The 19581-nt window shown below is 37.5% G+C and overlaps 2 protein-coding genes across 13 annotated transcripts in view; one reads left to right on the plus strand and one right to left on the minus strand.

Moving 5' to 3' along the window:
- Positions 1–16369, plus strand: part of chrna2b (cholinergic receptor, nicotinic, alpha 2b (neuronal)) — a 31667-nt gene extending 15298 nt beyond the window's left edge. For 5 of the 11 annotated variants that reach the window (XM_087298110.1, XM_087298107.1, XM_087298108.1 and 2 more), the window contains exons 2-6: positions 7519–7670; positions 10071–10115; positions 10272–10381; positions 12641–13790; positions 14424–16369. In XM_087298110.1, the coding sequence (XP_087154236.1) occupies positions 10086–10115; positions 10272–10381; positions 12641–13790; positions 14424–14549 (1416 nt within the window). In that variant the 5' untranslated portion in view covers positions 7519–7670; positions 10071–10085 and the 3' untranslated portion in view covers positions 14550–16369. Of the gene's footprint in view, positions 1–7518; positions 7699–10070; positions 10116–10271; positions 10382–12603; positions 13791–14423 lie in introns of all 11 variants that reach the window. The other 6 variants (XM_087298114.1, XM_087298113.1, XM_087298115.1 and 3 more) reach the window with 3 other exon arrangements.
- A 1960-nt stretch (positions 16370–18329) lies between these two features.
- Positions 18330–19581, minus strand: part of ptk2bb (protein tyrosine kinase 2 beta, b) — a 37011-nt gene continuing 35759 nt past the window's right edge. Inside the window, exons 30-31 of one of the 2 annotated variants that reach the window (XM_087296314.1) lie at positions 19496–19576; positions 18330–19367 (exon numbers count right to left, since the gene is read on the minus strand). In XM_087296314.1, the coding sequence (XP_087152440.1) occupies positions 19131–19367; positions 19496–19576 (318 nt within the window). In that variant the 3' untranslated portion in view covers positions 18330–19130. The remainder of the gene's footprint in view (positions 19368–19495; positions 19577–19581) is intronic. The other variant, NM_001423553.1, reaches the window with a different exon arrangement.

A 19581-nucleotide genomic window follows, 5' to 3' on the forward strand; every position in this document is an offset into this window, starting at 1 on the left:
TCGCCTGAATCTCCATCCTCCTGACTGCCCTCATGAGGTGTCTGTGAGCCTGATTCCAGACCTCCTCACTCCGTTGCAACCTATCTGTGACCGCAGGTAGCTCAGTAGGTTCTCCAGACCATGGAAACAGAGGTGGTTGGTAGCCGAGAATACATTTAAATGGAGTGATACCTGTAGCTGGCTTTATCAAAGAATTTTGTGCATACTCTGCCCACATCAGATACCGGCTCCAGTCGTGCTGTTGCTGATGACAATAGGAACGTAGAAATCGGATGACTTCTTGATTCATTCGTTCAGTTTGACCGTTGGATTGAGAATGGTACCCTGAGGTGAGACTAACATTAATATTTAGATTTTTACAGAGAGCGGACCATACCCGGGAAGTGAATTGGGATCCCCTGTCTGAGACGATATCATCAGGTAAGCCAAACATTCGAAATACATGATTGCACAGGGCTTCTGCGGTTTCAAAGGCAGAGGGCAATTTGGGCAATGGTATTAGGTGACAAGCTTTGGAGAAACGATCAACCACCGTGAGAATGACTGTGTTATTCTGGGAAACAGGAAGATCCGTGATAAAGTCCACCGCTATATGAGACCAGGGCCGTTGCGGAACAGGTAGCGGTTGTAATAAGCCAGCAGGGGTTTGGTGAGATGCCTTCGTTGTTTGGCAAATTTTACATTTCTGAACATAATTAATCACATCCTTCGTGAGAGACGACCACCAGAAACGAGCTTTGACTAACTCCAATGTTGCAGTGATGCCTGGATGCCCCGAGCTGGGAGTGTCATGAACATGGGTCAGTAATCTGGTACGTATATTATTGGGTACAAAAATTAGGTGATTCGGACAGTCTACTGGAGGGTTGTTTTCTCGGTTTGCCTCTTGGATCTCGGTAAGTATATCCCACTGTACTGGAGCCACTAATAAGTTTGTAGGGAGAATGGTCTCATCACTAATTGTGGGTTTATCCTCTGATAGCCTGGATAGTGCATCTGCCTTACCATTCTTACTCCCTGGTCTGTATGTGACAATGAAGTTGAATCTGGTGAAGAACAAAGCCCAACGAGCTTGTCTGGGGTTTAGACGTTTGTCTGAGCGGAGATATTCCAGATTCTTGTGATCAGTTAAGATGGTGAATTGCTGACTAGCCCCCTCCAGCCAGTGTCTCCATTCTTCCAGGGCTAATTTCATTGCCAGTAATTCGCGATTTCCCACATCATAATTTCGTTCTGCGCTGGTCAATTTACGGGAGAAGAAGGCACATGGATACATTTTGGATGGCTGACCCTGACATTGGGATAGCACCGCCCCGACTCCTGTGTTGGATGCATCCACTTCCACAATGAAAGGTAGGTCTGGGTTGGGATGACGGAGAATAGGAGCTGTGGTGAATTGAGTCTTCAGATCAATAAATGCTTGGTGTGCTTCAGAGGACCAGGATAGTTTGTGGGAGTTTCGTTTGGTCATGGCTGTTAACGGTGCTGCTATTGAACTAAAGCCTCTGATAAACCGTCTATAGAAGTTGGCAAAACCTAGAAATCGCTGCAACTCCTTGAGATTCTGGGGTAACGGCCATTGTTGAACTGCCTGTACTTTCGTGTCATCCATAGTAATCCCTTCTGCACTGATGATATAGCCCAGAAAGGCGATCTGTGTCTGGTGAAACTCACACTTCTCTAATTTGGCGTACAGACGATGTTGGATCATACGTTGCAACACTATACGTACATGCTCAACATGTTCCTCCATAGTGTTTGAATATATAAGGATGTCGTCGATGTAAATGATTACCCAGCGATCCAGCATATCCCGAAAGACATCATTCATAAAGGATTGGAACACAGAAGGACAGTTTGACAGGCCGAAGGGCATTACTGTATACTCATAGTGCCCCCTAGTGGTGGAAAACGCGGTCTTCCACTCGTCACCAGCACGGATTCTGACAAGGTTGTATGCACTGCGAAGGTCAAGCTTGGTATAATATTTAGCCTGTCTTAATTGTTCCAGGGCAGGAGGTACGAGGGGTAATGGATAGCGGAATTTTACGGTGATTTCATTGAGCCCTCGGTAATCAATACAGGGACGTAAACTGCCATCTTTCTTCTTTACAAAGAAGAATCCAGCTGAAGCAGGAGATGTTGAAGGGCGAATGAAACCTTTGGCCAATTCCTTGTCGATATATTCAGACATTGCCTTGTGCTCAGGTTGTGACAGAGGAAATATTCGACCTGTTGGAGGACTTGAGCCGGGAATTAATTCAATTGCACAATCACTTGGTCGATGTGGGGGAAGTTGAGTAGCTTTTTGTTTGCTAAAAGCTTCATGTAAGTCATGGTACTCGATGGGGATTCGTTCATCAACGAGTTCAGGTAACATGTTGGTGGTTCGCAATGGGATTTTGTGAATGGGCTGGATACACTGTTTCATGCATGACTCGCTCCACTGCAATATCTGTCCGTCCCTCTAGGAAATATGAGGATCGTGTCGCCGTAACCATGGCAGTCCCAATACCAGTGGATGATTAACTGAATCAATAATGTAGAATTGCATTTCTTCAGTGTGTAGAACACCAACTTGTAACTGTAGCTTATTCGTGATCATACGGATGCGTCCTTCACCCACAGGACGACCGTCTAGTGCTTCCACTGCAAGACAGGAATCATAGGAGCTGAGAGATAGTTCGTGATTTAAAGCAAATGTCTTAGAGATAAAGTTTCCGGCAGACCCAGAGTCGACAAGAGCCGTGGTATTAATCATTCTTTTATCAAATTTAATAATTACAGGAAACAGTACACTGAAAAATGCTGGAACATGGGAAGGACTCACCGATTGAACTGGTGTATGAGGTCGTACGCTGCAGGTGGATTTCCTGTGCCCTGATTGGCCGCAGTACAGGCATAGATGATTTTGCAATCGGTGCATTCTTTCCTCATGGGTGAGACGGGTGAAACCCAGTTGCATGGGTTCATCAGGGGGCGTATCGCCTGAAACGTGGAACTGTGTGCGAGGATTTCTACGGCTGCGAATCAGATGATCAAGACGGATGGTAAGTTCAATGAGTTCGTTCAATTTCTTTCCTTCGTCACGGCAAGCCAATTCAGATTGCAGAGTGGCAGTCAGACCCCGTCTGAATAGTGTCTTCAGTGTGTCTTCAACCCAGTTAGTTTGAGCGGCGAGAGTGCGAAATGACAAGGCGTATTCTGCAGCTGTGTTACGCCCCTGGGTAAGAGAAAGTAACTGCTCACCGGGGCTTCTCCCTTCTGCTGGATGCTCAAACACTTCCCGAAACTGCTTGAGAAAATTTTCAAACGTTGGGTAGTTACATTCCTCCTCCTTCCATATCGCTGTAGCCCATTCCAGCGCTTTTCCCGTTAACAGATTGCATACAAAAGCCACTCGACTGGAATCAGTGGGATATAATGCAGGTTGTTGGTTAACAAATAGTTTGCATTGTAATAGGAAGCCTTTGCAGCGAGAAGGTGAACCATCAAACTTTTCAGGAAAAGCTAATCGGGGACTTACGGTAGCCGGAACACTGGAGACATGCGTTGGGTGAGGAGCTGTCATGGTAGCAGGCGGGGTAACTGCAGGATTCGGATGACGGAGTTGCTGCATAGCTCTCACCAGTTCCTCCGTGAGAGATGTTAGATGGGTGAGTTGTTGATGATGGGTGGCTAACTGAGTGGCTTGAGCGGAAAGTTCAGTAGAAACTTGTGCTAAAGCTGCTGGATTCTGTAGTGGCGAAGTCTTCTGTTGTGATGAGTCAGAAGGCATTGAATCCATTTGCAAACTTTATTAAAAGCACACATACATACAAACACAAAGGGGCAATCCAGGAGACAGAACGTGGGACAGGCAAAAGTTCAAAGGCAGGCAGATATCTTACTGGTCAGAATAACAGGCTGGAGATCAGGGGCAGGCAGATGTCTTTCGTAATCATAGAACAAGCACAGGGTCAGAAACACAGATCAGTCCGAAGCAGGGAGTATGGAACGCTCAGAAATGACAGCCAGGCAAATCAAGACTTCGCAATGAACCAGAGCGTGAGTGCGGTATATATACACGGGAGTTGATGAGCTGCACCTGGACCGCAATCAGTGCCAGGTAGCAGGGCTTGTGGGATTTTGAGTCAGTGAGTCGAATTAGAATTCGGGCGATGGCTCCCTCTGGTGGTGCACAAGAGGATCGGCATCGCCCTCATTTACAACATCCCAACACATGCATCGCAATTTATAACTTTCCGATTTAGTGGCTAAATCAAATTTGTACGACCTTAAATATAGATTTTAGGTTTGCAGTGGAGTTTGGGGGCATTTCTCTTTTTAAAAATCATATCGAATGAATACATTGAAATTTTAAAAATTTGTGCAAATGACTTTTCTGACAATACATAAAATAGTAGGGATGTAACGGTATCAGAATTTCACGGTACAATACCTCGGTATGAATGGCACGGTACGGTATTTATTGAATAATTTACAGGAAAAACAAAACTAATGAAAAGACTCGAAAAAAAGTGCCAAAAGTGTTTATTTACCCTAGCACTGAACATATCGATGACATACAAATTAGCCATCTTTTTAGAACTTCAATTTTAATAACAAAAAACTATTAAACCATATAAAAAAAATAGTTTCAATTTAGTATTGTTGAAAACTCATCACATTCAACATTTAATCACTCACTCACTTAGATAGAGATGGGTTTTTTAAGGAAAATTATCATATAACTATAATCTGGTAAAAGCTGGGATCTCTGGGCATGTCCCCTGCAACAGAAAAAAACCCTCTCATTTGGGACTGAGGTTTCTGGGACAGAGAGATATGATTTAGCCTAGGTTGACAGCAGTGGGTAACGTTGTGCATTGTCTTTCCACAACTTGAGAGGACAAGCCATGAGTGAGATAGAGATCTCTTTGCGGTACAAGTCAATGTCTGCATTAATCTAAAAAGTGTGCTGTGTTCTGCTGTCCCCATGACTGTTTTTAGTCGTATTCCCCGACTTATATTTCACCACAGTCGGGCAGTGCCTTCATATTGTTTTTTTCTTTGTCTGTCACCTTTTCTCCTTTTTCGTATCATTTTAGAAAGAAACCGATATGCTTCCACACATTCAATTTCAAACCCGCTTTAGGTTTGATCATTTCCAGCTCTTTTTCTTCCCCGCTACTAGCAACACACTCCATTTCCGCATTACTGGATCTGTAGTGACAACAGACCACAGTACCTACAGTAATATTGAAAAAAATTATTATTGCGGTATGACGGTATTTACAATATTGTTACATCCCTATAAAATAGTAGTTTTCTTGTGAAATCGGGCCTTATTTTGAGCTTACCTACCCAAGGCACTCTGCAGATACCGCACACTACTAATTTTCAAAAACTCAGCAGTCTTTCTCATGTGTTATCGCTGAGGTTTAAAAGTGTGAAGAATTTTCCTAGAAACATTTTTGAGCAAATCCATTACTGGCAGTGGACGGATGAGACGTGACGATGCGTGTAATTATATATGATTAGATTAGAGAAATGAATGAGAGTTAATCTCCTGATGAAGGGCTGTTACTACTATACGTTTTAGTTATTAAACATGCAAATAGTGCGCCCAGTGAGCCCTAGATGCATTTTTACAGTCCCTGTGCTATTAGTTCATTTAAGCATTTAAGCTTTGCCTTGGTGAACTCACACACTTAATGATTTGTTACGCCACACACAAATCTATTAGAAAACTTTAAAAATGCTGAGCGTGTGAAACCAAGCTTTACACACATTAATGGTGTGCTGGAAGTTCATTAGAGATCAGTTGGTGTAATTTGGTGGATTTCTTTAAATATACGCTTGAGTGAAACTTTCAGACAAATTGTGGATACAACAGTAGAAATTCTCCAGTTTTTGGTGATGTTGTGTGTGTTAGTGAGGAGAGGTTAAAGTGGAAATTCTTACCTTATTTTGAATTTAAGTAAAATTAGTTTTTGTTTCTCACTTTATTTTACATTTCTCGCTATTAACAAACCATTAACTATGACTGTCTTAATACAGTTCTGATTTGATGCTTATTAATAATTATATTAAGGTAGTAGATAGGTTTAGATCCGGGGTGCCCAAACTTTTTCATATGAAGGGAAAAAAACAAACTTGATTGAGGGTGGTATAAATATACCAAATTGTATTACATTAAAACTTCCTAATTTAACAATATTTAAATATATAGAAACAGTTCTTTTATTGCATTAATAATTATATATATATATATATATATATATATATATATATATATATATATATATATATATATATATATATATATATATATATATATATTTTTTTTTTTTTTTTTTTTTACATTTTAGAATGTACTTCTCACAATAAAACTGTATACAATCTAATTTATAACACAATGGAGTTCAATGATTTTATTTTTTATTAAAAAAAGAATAAATATCACTCGATAGTGAAATACATGTGTCCTAAAAGTATTTTTAGCAACGTGCCACGTGTTATATAGACATATATATCTGTCAACATTTGAAAAAAGAAGGACCCTATAAAAAAATCTGATTAATTCACATTTATTAAAACATTTAACTTCAGTTTAGTTTTTTTGTAGCTCAGCAATCAAACAAACAAACAAACAAACAAACAAACAAACAAACGGTTATGTTAGATTAGAAATGATGATCTCTGTTTGAGGGATTTGCCCCAACTTTCCCCATTATTTGTCCATCTCTTCTCTGATTAGTTGTCGGGCCCTAGTTTGCTCATCTCTGGTTTAGATATAGGGATGAAGAAAAAATCCACACAGAATATAAATTTCATAAGTACAAATGAACAACCAATATTGTAACAATAGGCAGGTGATACGCTGGTTAAAGGGGTTTCACCAATCAGGACATGTTCCAGTCAGCCAACCAGAGTTAAGGGATAAGTTTACAGTTTATGTTAAATTTATGTCTACAGTTAAAGGGTTATGTGCGTCCACCACTCCCAGCAAGCACCTTGATGTCTAAATGACAGCATTACGCCAAAATGCATGTAAAAAATGAAAACCAATTTGATGTCAAAATCTTGACATTATGGAGACCCTTTTGATTACCAAAATAAGAACACAAAACTTATAAAAAAAAGTGTTATGCACCTGAAAGCTTCAGTTGCAAAATACAGTGGATTTTGCATCCCTACAATACATGTAAACTATCTTGATGTCAAAAGGACATTAACTGGATCTAACATTTTCATCAAAACAATGTAAAAATTAATTACAGTACTAGTCTATGATTAACAAAGATGTTTACATGTCTTACTTGGAAAAATCACACTTAACCAGCTACAGTAATAGTGAGAATTGGTCTCTAAACTAGTGTTTACATTTTCTTTCACCAAATGATAGCAATATAAATAGATTTTAATAACTTGTATTCATTTTGAAATGTAGTATTGTATACATGGATTTTCTTTTGAATCATTTTATTTGACTGATCTTGCACAAAATGTTCTCTCTTGTTTTTCCTCTTGCAGTTTCTTGTTGTGAGAAAACACATTCTCATGCTGAAGATGAACTCTTTAAAAAGTTATTCGATGGCTATAACAAGTGGTCAAGGCCTGTACCCAACACCTCTGATGTTGTGATTGTCAAGTTCGGTTTATCCATCGCCCAGCTGATTGATGTGGTAAGCTACTACCATCTTGCATGGAAATGTAGAATAATTTCAACATGCGAGCATGATGAATTCTAACTCTGTCATTTAACATAAATACGATTGACATGTATACTAGACTTGTATATTGGCTTAAAAGTACTGTATGTGTGTGCATCTGTATACTGTAGAAAAATAATACAAATTTAAATTCATGACTGCAGTATAATAATTTACAATATTAAATTAAGTTAACCATGTTTTACCAAAGAATACACAAGTCTCAGTGTAATGACAGTAATTGAATCAACTTAAATGTTAAAGCAACACATTTTACCATTAGTCCAGTCTTCAGTGTCAAACAATCTTTCAGAAATCAATATAATATGATGATTTATGTATAGGTAGTTCAAAAGAATGTTCGAAAAGCTTGTAACGGTGGCAATGTACAAAGTCAATATTTCTTATAAACAACAAAGAAAAATAAAATAAAGTAAAAAAAAAAAAAATTCTTTGCCGAGGCGGGATCCGGACCCTGGTCTCTTTTGTGTCGGGGCTCTGCGACGTACCCACTCGGCCACATGACTCTTAAAAAATATTCTTGCCCACAGCAGTGTTGCCATACACCAGTGCACCCCGGAAACAAACAAAAAAAAGTATTATCGACTTTTGCACTAAACAAATGACTTTGCACTAAAGATTAAAGTAAAGAATTGTTCGGGTGCCAGACAGGATTGATACCTGTCAAATTAAATATAATAAATTATGCCCAGATAACCATCCGTTACACACAAAATGAAGTGAAATAAATTATCAAACAAGATTCAAATTTAACTCGGGTTATATTTCAAACAAAACAACAAATCACAAGGAATATTAAATTAGCATCTGTAACAGTGAAGACTTAACAGTCCCGTCCAGATCAAAAACAAAGCACAAACAAAAATAGATAGTTACGCATCAACAAGCAAAACAAAAACTACTTCAATTGTATAATTTGAAAACAACAACAACAAAAAACAAAGAGGGGAAAACAAATCAATACTCACACAAGGGAACTGAAGCTGTATTTGTATATTACTGTTACTGCGTTACTGAACTACTAATACTTATACTGTATGTCATAACTCAATATGTCTCATATTGCAATAAAGATTAATAAAAGTTAAAAATATATACAGTTGAACTCAGAATTATTAGCCCCCCTGATTTATTAGCCCCCATTTATTTTTTCCCCAATTTCAGTTTAACAGAGAATTTTTTTCTACACATTTCTGAACATAATAGTTTTAAAAACTCATTTCTAATAACTGATTTATTTTATCTTTGCCATGATGACAGTAAATAACATTTTACCAGATATTTGTCAAGACACTTTTATACAGCTTAAAGTGACATTTATAGGCTTAACTAGGTTCATTAGGTTAACTAGGCAGGTTAGGGTAATTAGGCAAGTTATTGTATAACAGTGGTTTGTTCTGTAGAATATCGAAAACAAATAGCTTAAAGGGACTAATAATTATGACCTTAAAATGCTTTTTAAAAAATTAAAAACTGCTTTTTTCTAGCTGAAATAAAACAAATCAGACTTTTTTCAGAAGAAAAAATATTATCAGACATACTGTGAAAATTTCCTTGCTCTGTTAAACATCATTTGGGAAATATAAATGAAAATTAAAAACTAAAAGGGGGGGCTAATAATTCTGACTTTACCTGTATATATATATATATATATATATATATATATATATATATATATATATATATATATATATATATATATATATATATATATATATATATATATATATATATATATATATATCCACAATTTTAGCCTACACTTCAAGTACACTACAGGTCAAAAGTTTTTACAGTGATGTGACTGGAATAATAATGCTCAAGATTCAGCTTTCAATCACAGGAAAAAATAAAATACATAGTAAAATATGACAGCGTTATTTTAAATAGCTAAACCTTTTGAAAATGTCACTGTTTTAGCTGTATGTTGGATCAAATAAATACACATTTGGTGAGCAAAAGGAAAACTTCTTTAAAAGAATATAATAAAAATGGTAGTATAAATCTGTACATTGCCAGTTTTTAGTAGTATGTTAGTGAAATGCTTTTTAAAGCATTGTAAGCATGATGGTGTGCATTGTAAGTATGATAAATACAAAAACAAATAACAAAAAATAACAGTTTTTTTTTTCTTATAGATCATTTCTTATAGATCTTTTAACATGAACTTTCTACAGGGTCCTAAATCTTAAAATCTTGATAAACTAGAGTACATGGTCTCTCAAGTCCATCAGAAGATTAAAATTATAAGGTTCTTGTGACCTTCCTGAACCAAAAGCATTCTGCTGGAGCAAACCCAGCATCCTGACTCATCTAATACTATCCGTCCTTCCTTATTTCTCTCCTCCCCAGGACGAAAAGAATCAGATGATGACAACAAACGTCTGGCTCAAGCAGGTATGTGTGGCAATAAAGGTAATATGTGGAATTTAGGGGGGAGAAAGGTTTAAATAATCCAGCATTCAGTAAATAAATTGGCAAAAGCTCAAATAATGTAAGACATTTTACAGTGAATTAATGCTAATTTGTTATATTTTGTGGCCTCTCGTTCAGGAATGGAATGATTATAAACTGCGCTGGAAGCCTTCAGACTACGACAATGTGACTTCCATCAGGGTTCCATCAGAACTCATCTGGGTTCCGGATATAGTTTTGTATAACAAGTGAGTAACCATCCATCTAAGACAGTGATGCCCAAACTAGGGCCGTAACATTTGATTTGGTCTGCCATCCCATCTAAAAAGAGAAAAGGAATGATGGCCATGGATTAGATGTTGTCATTTCAAATCTAATGTAACATTGTTTGTTTGTTTTATTGTTAAAAGCTACAGAAATTAATTAAATGATGTAAATGAATTAGATTTAGTTTAAATGGACAAAAATAATTGTGATTGTTTATGTTTAAATTGCAATAAGTTATCATTTTTAAATGTTATACTGTATTAGTTCATATGACTTAAAGAAATGTTTTCTATTGGCGTTTAAGTCTGAAATAAATTAGGAAATACTCATTGCAACTTCAATGTAATATACAGTACCTTGATATATTTAACTTTGGCCCACGACTAATGATATTCAGCTTTTGGCCCTTTTTACCAATAAGTTTGGGCACCTCCGATCTAAGCTAAACATCATTTAGCATCAAGAAAAGCCAGAGGGAGAGATATTAAATATGTAATGGAGTGTAGACTCTTGTGAATTTGGGATGTCGACTCTCAGAAGCACAAGCAGTGGCAGTTGGAGCATTGGAGTTGTTCTTAAACTGAAATGAACTCACACACTTCTTTAAACTGCCATCTGCTGTTTGAATTTAGTACTGCAACTGCTTAGGCATCATTTCAGTTTACATATCAGTTTGTATACAGGCCTGTAGCCAGCCTGGTAAAAGGGGTGGTAATTTTTTTCTCAAAAAGTGGACCCTTATGCAGTTATAAATCTAATTTTCTATTTAATTATGAGATTTAAATTAGTGTCATTTTAAGCAGTATTTTTTATTTTTTTTTTTTGCTGCTGCATTTGCTAGTCAGATGGTCATCATAACCACACTTTTTGATATACCCAAGAAAATTTAGAATAAAAAAATGTGATAAAAAATACTTAAAACATACACTTATTACATGATGTATCATTAGAAAAAAAATCTGTTAAAGTTTTAAATTAAAAACTGTAGTCTTTATGTTTAACAGAGCGATGGCATTTTCACATTATGTCTGATACTATTTTTTTTTCTGGAGAAAGTTTCATTTTTTTAAAACCATTTTAAGAAAAAATTATTAGCCCCTTAAAGCATTTTTTTTCAATGGTCTACAAAACAAACCATCATTATACAATAACTTGCCTAATTACCCTAACCTGCCTAGTTAAATGTCACTTTAAGCTGTATAGAAGTGTCTTGAAAAATATCTAGTAAAATATTATTTACTGTCATCATGGCAAAGATAAAATTAATCAGTTATTAGAGACGATTTATTAAAACTATTATGATTAGAAATGTGTTGAAAAAAAATCTTCCCTCTGTTAAAAAACAGGTGACCTAATAATTCAGGGGGGCTAATAATTCTTACTTCAATATATGATATATATAGCCTTTTCTTAGAGGCAAAAAACAAACTGGCCAGCACATTCACCTTTCCTTAGTCAGAATTTGGCCATTATAATAGAAATAAATATTACAACATAATAATAATATTAATAATTATAATAATGTAGAGCTTTAAATTTTTCATAGCTTCTCGTTTAATAATTTGATCTGTCAAAATATTATATAATAATAATAATAATAATAATAATAATAATAATAATAATTATGCACATTTATCAATAAGTATAGCAAAACCAGTTAATTTTGACTTTGTGGGGACATTTTTTGTCTCTTTAAAAGAATGAAAATGTAAAAATGCAGATTATTTCCTGTGAGGGTTGGGTTTTAGGGGTAAAGGGACAGAATATACAGTTTGTCCAGTATAAAAACGATTACGTCTATGAGAAGTGTCTACAAGCGTCTGCTAAATGACTAAATGTAAATGTGTGTGTCTGATAAGAAAAAAATTATTTTTGTCAAATACAAAATTTCAACCCTAAAGTCCACACGTAAACACTACAATAAACAGGTTATAACATTTTTTTTGTTTATTTACTCACTATCATACCAGTTATTTATTTTTTATGTATATCATTTTAGTAAAATAACAAAACTATTTATAAAACAGCCATTATTAAACTCATGTAAAGCTGTTTGAGACATAATAATAATGCTTGTGCATTACATCTTCATCTATTATATCAGTGTTTGTAGTTAAAAGTAGGCTAAAAAACTTTTATCAGCTACTCGATTAATTGGTGTGTTACATAATTTTAAGTAATTAATAATTGTAAAAATTTAAAGTTGCAACTGACCAAATAAACGCTGCTGTCCTCTTCAGTGCAGATGGGGAGTTTGCGGTGACCCACATGACCAAAGCCCACCTCTTCCACACAGGTAAAGTGCGCTGGGTTCCACCTGCCATCTACAAGAGCTCATGCAGCATCGATGTCACCTTCTTCCCCTTTGACCAGCAGAACTGCAAGATGAAATTCGGCTCGTGGACTTACGACAAAGCCAAGATTGACCTAGAGCGAATCGAGAACACAGTGGACTTGAAAGATTACTGGGAGAGTGGAGAGTGGGCCATTATCAATGCTGTAGGCACATACAACACCAAGAAGTATGACTGCTGCCACGAGATCTACCCAGACATCACCTACTTCTTCATCATTCGCCGTCTGCCGCTCTTCTACACCATCAACCTCATCATCCCCTGCCTGCTCATCTCCTGCTTGACTGTACTGGTCTTCTACCTTCCGTCTGACTGTGGTGAAAAGATCACTCTGTGTATTTCAGTCCTCCTCTCACTCACTGTCTTCCTCCTGCTTATTACAGAAATCATCCCATCCACTTCGCTCGTGATCCCACTCATTGGTGAATATCTGCTTTTCACTATGATCTTCGTCACTCTGTCCATTGTCATCACCGTTTTTGTGCTCAACGTCCATCATCGATCACCGAGCACTCATAAGATGCCCTGTTGGGTTCATTCGGTCTTCTTGGATTTGATCCCCCGATGGCTGTTTATGCGCAGACCAGCACCTGACAGCCGTCGCAGACAGAAACTCTTGCTTCTGCAGCGACAGGTGCCAGGAATGACAGCACGACCCGCAAACGCTTCCCTCAGTACATCTACTAGCTGGTTCAGAGGGCAGAACTCTGGGGAGGATGAGTCCTGTAGGCACTTCAGTTATAAGGACTTAGAACTAGGGACACTATCTTCGGCCATCTCACTTTCGCTCCAAGCCAGCTCGCCATGTCCTCTTGGCTTAACTCCGCCTCCTCTACAGAAATTTGGCCCAGCCCCTAGACTTGAGGTGGGCACGGCTTCCAGGCAGCTCAGTGGAAGAGCTAATGTTACAAAGAGGCTTGACAACATGATACCCCATGACAACCCAGGGTTCCCTCTGTCCCCCAGCGTCCTTCAAGCTTTGGAGGGGGTTCACTATATTGCAGACCACCTGAGAGCCGAAGATGCTGATTTTAGTGTAAGTTTCTTTCAGAGTCTTTAGCACAGCTGTAGACAAGTTCAGTCCTGGAGACCTGCAGTCCTGCAGAGTTGTAATCTAAGGTTTGATTGAAAAGTCACTTGCACCAACCAGTGACTTTTCATCAATTGATAGTAAGAGTGTTACTGATATCTCGGGATCTGCACACCGGTGGTTCAACTCATACCTCTCAGGTAGGTCTTTCAGGGTATCTAAAAGAGGTGAAGTTTCCAAGCTGCAAAATCTTGCTACTGGGGTGCTTTAGGGTTCTGTCCTGGGACCACTTCCCTTCTCTATCTACATGACATCAATTGGGTCTGTCATTTAGAAACTTGTAATTTCCTAACATTGCTATGCTGATAGGAGCAAAACTCTGCAGGACTACTCAACTCTGTAGGTCTGAATTTGCCTACCGCTTACCTTGCATGAAAAACATGTATATAAACATTTTTATATAGCCACAGTAGATCCATCAAGCTTGCCACCGACCTACATCTTGTTCAGTTCTATTTGAAACCTTGAAACAAGGAGTTGTCAAGTCAAATTCAAACTGTCCTTTACTAGTTACACATCATGCTATACATGTACTATATAATAATCCACTAATTCATCTTACTGTATGTCTTCACACAGGTAAAAGAAGACTGGAAGTATGTTGCTATGGTAATAGACAGAATCTTCTTATGGATGTTCATCATAGTATGTTTGCTGGGCACAATTGGTCTCTTTCTCCCACCATGGCTCGCAGGGATGATCTAGAAACACAGCACTAAATATCTTTTAAGAACATCGAGGACTTTTAATTTATGGGCTTCCACAGTAAGAACCAGCATGGGAACACAAATGACCCTCCTTGCAGCGATCGTCATGCAGTAATAGTGAAATTTCTCCTGCATTTGGGGTAATATGCATGAACTGGAATGTGGCACCAATCACCAGACCTGTCCTCCAATCTATACAACCATATAGGTTCTTTGTCCTTTTCCTGACATATGACCCATAGAAGCATTTACTAAAATAGTGCTCCTACTGCGAGTGAGACACGGGATCCATGGTGAAACTTTATCTATGTAAAACTCAGAACTGATAGAGAATTGCATTATGGTCGCGGAACAAACTTTGATTCAATACCAGAGAACAAACACGTTGTTAAAATATGTACCTAAAACTAAATTGTATTCCATTTGCCAAATTTTGGTCACTGAAAAGACGTAACGTACAAATATTGGGTAACACAAGGGATAGAGCTATGGTACATTTTTTGAGAAATTCTTTCAGAAAATTCATCACTATTCCCGATTAAATCGATTCTCAGTTTAGATGTTCACAGCAGATGGCACTCTCGGCTTTACAAATAGCAGTACGCTGCTTCCAACTCATTTCTTACAAATGCTACTTGAAGCTAAGATAATCTTTAATAAAATTAGTGTTCACACTTTGCACATTATCTACATTAATCTTGTGATATAGAGGCCAACTTACATGAGGCTCTTCCTCATGAGTGTTTAGGTGCACAGTTAAAAATTAGAATAGAGCGCCATCTGCTGTTGAAAACTAAGCTCAGAATCAATTCAAAAGAGAATAGCGATGCATTTGTAAAATATTAGTATTGATACAGAATCCATTTCTCAAATTATTTTTCACCTTTTGCTTTAGTATGGGACCATCTAAAAAGTCCACATGCTACATTTTAAAGAGCTTGTATTTTGATTGGTAATTTTGATTGGATTATTGACAATAATCTAGTTGGCACTCTAGGTCGTAAAACTTTGCTTGCACAAATAACCTATTTGGTTTTTAGGGCGCACTCACACTATGCAATCTGAATCGGGCTCAGGTGCGGTTAAGTTGGCTGGCCCTGGCCCAGTTGGAAGAGGTGTGCCAGAGCGCAGTTCACTTAGGCTTGTAGCTTGAGTGCAAAGTCACCATGCCCGAAACTGAAGATGAGACGCGACTTGTAAGGGACTGTTTCGTATGTGTTTATTAATCATTCTTACTGTTCAATGAACGCAAACTGTCATGGATTATTAAAGACGCAAACCCCTCACTGCATGACAGCTGCACCTTTAGCAAACCCCCTGATTCCTGCAGCACGAAGACTTTATGATTGTTTATGAGCGTCAAAAGTTGCTGATCTCTTCAGCTAAATATCAGACTGCGTCACCGCATCCCAAAACGACTATAACGATATAACTAAGGAAGGCTCCACTGTGCTGAGCGAGAGCGCTTTTTACTGAACAGCGAATCATCGATGATGTAAGCGTGCTCAGGCGCTAATGCGATGTAAGTGCGGGCTGTCAGGGGAGACGGGAGGAAGTACAAGTGTGCTTCGGCCCGGTTCAAGGCAACTGTACGTAGTATGAGTACGCCCTTAGAAGAGGAATTTCTCCAAATGCCAGGTATTTTCTAAAGACAGAGGAGCCAACATTTAAAGAGGTTTATTTATGAAAATGCTTGTATTTGAATGTACTGTATAACCTTGAACATTGTTAAAAATTAAAGGTGCCAACTGGATGAGAGGCTCAGTGATGTACTGTAACTAACTACATTAATAAAATCACTAGGGTTGGTGTTCCTCATGTCGTCCATGAATGTTTTCACTCAAATAGCTCTTTATGCCCATAAGATTTATAGTCAAATCCCAAATGGCACCCAAAAATCCTTACAATCATGCTCAGAGTTCTCACATTGACAGTCAGTAGACATAATAGACTTCCCACCTTTCATTGTTCTGAAAGCTAAAATGAAGAATGGGACACCTTACAGACACACACACAGCAGTGAATAAAGACTGCGGGTGCACATGAAGTGTGACATTTTGAATTGGGCGTATCCTGTTTGAAATGCAGAAACAGACTGCAGACTGCAGACAAGAATGTCTTGGGATTTTCAGTCCATGCAATAGAAGGAAAATAACTAAAATTATATTCTTACAAACAGTCTTTAAATTCTCATCTTTGGTGTTCAGTAGAAAGTCAGCCGTACAGGTTCAGAATGACCCAACGGGATGAATAAATAATGAAAAATAAGTGAATGAATCAATGAATAAATGGAACTGACTTCAAATAACAAGAGAGTAATCAAACTTCAAGTAAATATAAAGAAGCCCTGTGATGGATATTTACATTTTGACACATTTCTGTACTGTAGCTTGATAATATTCCAATTCAATCACTGAAGGTATATGATCTAATTGAGGATGATTTTAGGTATTTTTCTTAACTTTGCTCAAGCCGGAACCCTTGTCTATGGAGGATGAGGGAGCTCTCAGATTTCACCCAAAATATCTGAATTTGTATTGCAAAAATAAACAAATGTCTGGAATGGGATGTGGGTGTAGTAATCAATAACAAATGATGAACTAACCCTTTGAATGCTTAACTCTTACAAATCACAATGATACCACATGTCAAATAATGTGTGCCAAAATCAGGCTGACAGTCACATTTGTTATAATATCTTGTGGTGCTTTTAAAAGCCTGAAAGCATGTTGTTTTTTAATGCTGTTCGTAGACATAAAAAGCACCATTTAAAAAAGGATTTCATAAAGTTTTTGTCCATAATCATAAATGTAATTAAAAAGACAAAAGAACTGTTGAATTATTCTGCAAGCTAGTTGTTAACATGTAAAGCAATATCAATATCAGAGCACTATAAACTAAAGAGCTTGGGGTATACATAAGTTACACACCAGAAATTACACACCCTTAAATCACACATCATATCAGTTCCAAAAAAAAAAAAAAAAAAGAGGTTACTTTAAGCAGGCCAATAGCCAGCCTGGTGAAATGGGTTCTTTTTTTCTCAACTTTTTTGCAGTTATTTGCCTCATTTTCTTTTCATGTGAGGTTTAAATACTGCATTTTTTTAATTGACATTTTAAGCACTATTTATTTCTGGATTAGCTTATCCCGTGGTCATCATAACTACAATTTTTAATGTACCAAAAACATTCATTTATTCATTTGGCTTAGTCCTTTTATTAATCCAGGTCTGCCACAGCGGAATGAACCGCCAACTTATCCAGCATATGTTTTATGCAGCGGATGCCCTTCCAGCTGCAACCTATCACTGGGAAAAATCTATTCGCACTCATTCACACACACGTTATGTACAATTTAGCTTAACCAATTCCCCTATACCACATTTTTTTGGACTTGTGGGGGAAACCGGAGCACCCGGAGGAAAACCCACGTGAACACAGGGAGAACATCCAAACTCCACAGAGAATTTCCAACGGACCCAGGCGAGGCTGGTGACCTTCTTGCTGTGAGGTGATTGTGCTACCCACTGCGCCACCGTGCTGCACCACTTATTATTTGTAAATACAAGATATATCACATCATACATCATTAGTCTATTGTTATTTGCGAGGCAAATTGCAAACTTGCCGGCACATTCAACTTTTCTAGGTGTGAATTTGGCCTTTTGAATAATAAAAAATTAAAACATGATAATAATGACGTAGAGCTTCCAGATTTTTTAGTTTTCTTGTAAAATAGTACATTTGAAAATTTATAGATGACAACAATAGCCTAATTAGTATTAAAATGAACTTTAATATGCTTTAGAATTACCTTTCAGTGCTTCACTCCTTTTTATTGTTCATTTTTTCTTTCTAGAATGTCTGAAATTTAGAATAAAAGTTACTTGTAAGCAATACAGTAGGACAGGAGTGAAAGAAAACTTCACTTATGTCAGATTCCACTTGGTCTTCTTTAATGAGTTATTTTTACAATTTATGATGGCACAGCAGTCAAAATATGACAAAATAGGATGAACTCATGTACAGTATGGGACAAATTCTGGACCTTTGTCAATGGGGGGTCTTTCAAACCACCCGAACCCTCCCTGGCTATGGGCCTGTTAAGTGTAACAAATAACAATAGCAGCTTGTTTAAAACATACACAGCAATAATATCTTCCGAAGCACAAACTGTTTTTAATCATTCTTTCTTCTTTCATATAATTGTAGTTCACAGTAAAAAAAAAAAAGTTTTAGGTTAATCAACTTAAAATTTTATGTTAATATGACAGTAAGTTAAATGGTTAGTTTACCCAAAAAAGAAAAAGAAAATGAATAGAAATTAACAAAATAATTTACATTTTTGAGTGAACTAACCCTTTAACTTTACTTTTTGGAATACCCATCGGCTTTACTTGGATCTCTACATTATAAAAGTTTCCATGGAGAACAGAACATGCATCAGTAAACCTATACTGGTTTTCTATTGGCTGTTTCATGCCCCATTCTGGTGTTGGCATTGCCCTATTACTGCATTACAATCTTATCAAACAAATGAGTAAGTTTGTCCTGCACTCAGCTCTGAATCAGCTCCTCTAGTCTGCTGGTGAGTCTGGATCATCAGGCTTGGGTTTGGCCAGATTAGAGCGCACCCGAGCCTGATCTACAGCATCTAACAGGTTCTTGGCATCCATGGCCAAAGTGTGTGCCGCTGTCAGCATCTGTTTCTTGCACTCCTCCTTCAGCGAGGTGATGGCGTTCTGCTGGGCAAGACGCATCTTACTGATGAGCTCAGCCAAGTCTTTATTTAACAGCTTCTGAGTGCCTTCGATCTAAGAGCAGAGACAAAGGCATGTTGAGTTCACATTAGCACTTATCTGTATGGAGAAGATTTAACTCGCTCTTAGCACCACTTTGGCAACGCCATACTTGGCAAAAAGTCATAGATTCAGATTGATACCTCTGTTCTACAAGAAATGTGCAGAGTTGGTAGTATGTCATCCACACTGTTGATCAGATCTCGTAATGACAGCCCGACAGTCTGCA

This window comes from Danio rerio, chromosome 20 (assembly GCF_052040795.2).
Source record: "Danio rerio strain M-AB ecotype USA chromosome 20, GRCz13ab, whole genome shotgun sequence".
Classification (NCBI taxonomy): domain Eukaryota; kingdom Metazoa; phylum Chordata; class Actinopteri; order Cypriniformes; family Danionidae; genus Danio; species Danio rerio.